General features: G+C 65.1%; 1 protein-coding gene across 1 annotated transcript; it reads right to left on the bottom strand.

Moving 5' to 3' along the window:
- Positions 1-19: 19 nt before the first annotated feature.
- LOC112122998 (chromodomain-helicase-DNA-binding protein 8-like) lies at positions 20-1,235 on the bottom strand (the record flags this gene model as incomplete). Its single annotated transcript, XM_026662195.1, has 3 exons — positions 20-163; positions 440-616; positions 975-1,235. Coding segments are annotated over 3 exons (582 nt in total), but the record flags the coding sequence as incomplete, so codon positions are not given.
- Between the last annotated feature and the right edge of the window lie 47 nt (positions 1,236-1,282).

The raw sequence follows: 1,282 nt of genomic DNA, 5'->3' as shown, positions 1-1,282 counted from the left end.
GATACCCGCCCGCCCTTACCTGCTCCTCTGTCTTGAGGTCCCCAAAGTCCTTTAGGAACTCTGCCTCGGAGGGGAACTGCGAGGGCTCCAGGAAGTGCAGCAGGCTGAACAGCTCCTCTACCGTGTTCTGCAGCGGGGTGCCTGTCAGCAGCACCTTGTGCTCCTGGCATAGGATAGGGCATCAGGGGGCAGCCCCATGGTACCCCTACCCCCAAAGAGCCCCACGGAGCCTCCTAACCCCGCACGGCCCCCAGAGGCAGGGCCCATGCCTCACAGAGCCCCAAAACCCCCACTCAGGGCCCAGCTCAGGGCAGGAAGCGCCCACAGAGGGAAGCCCCCCAACAGCTCCAGCCGAGCTCCACCACAACCACCCTTCCCCTCCCCCAGGGTTCCCCCCCGCCCCACCTCCCGGACACCTCTGGGGCCCCAGTTGTCCCACCAGGTCCATGTGCTTGAGGCTGTCCAGCAGCTTGCAGTTGCGGTTCTTGAGCCGGTGGGCCTCGTCGATGATGACACAGCGCCACTCGATCTCCCGCAGCTCGGGGCAGTCCGACAGGATCATCTCGAAAGTGGTGATCAGCGCGTCGAACTTGTAGGCACCAGGGATCAGCCGGCCCTGGAGGGGGGCAAGGGCAATCAGATGATGGGGGTGGGATGGGTGGGCCACATCCCAGAACAGCCTCCCCACAACATGCCAGGGCAGGAAACCCACCTCCTGGGGCAGTGAGACCCTCTCCCCACACCCTTCCTACCTCTCCCTCCCCCGTACCCCAGAGACCTGCGCCCTTCCCAGAGCCTGCCCTGCTGGGACCCCTGCTCCTCACCCAGGAGTCCTTGCATTCCTGCAGCACACGTGCATGGGTGTCCACGCCACCGAGGGTCTGCCCCTCCCGCCCATACCCGGAGTCCCTGCAGTACACGCGCGTGTGTCCGTGTCCACGCCCCCGTGCGTCTGCCCCTCCCCCCCCCCGTACCCGGGAGTCTTTGCAGTACATCTCGTACTGCTGGATCATCTGGCGGGAGGCCAGGCTGCCATGGTAGACGATGCTGTTCATCTCGGTCCACGTGTTGAACTCGCGCTCCCAGTTGGTGATGGTGGAGAGGGGAGCAATGACCAGGAACGGGCCCCGGATGCCCACGTTATAAACCTCCTGCAGGAAGGCAATCGACTGGATGGTCTTCCCCAGCCCCATCTCGTCTGCCAGGATGCAGTTCTGCCTGTGGCGGGAGAAAAGGGGGTCAGCATCCCCCCCAACTACCTCCTCCCCCCCGCCCCAGCCCC

Source organism: Terrapene carolina, unplaced genomic scaffold (assembly GCF_002925995.2).
Source record: "Terrapene carolina triunguis isolate 2854851 unplaced genomic scaffold, T_m_triunguis-2.0 Scaffold24128, whole genome shotgun sequence".
NCBI classification, from domain to species: Eukaryota; Metazoa; Chordata; order Testudines; family Emydidae; genus Terrapene; species Terrapene triunguis.
The sequence above is the reverse complement of the archived record's forward strand: the minus strand, read 5'-3'. Positions and strand labels throughout refer to the sequence as shown.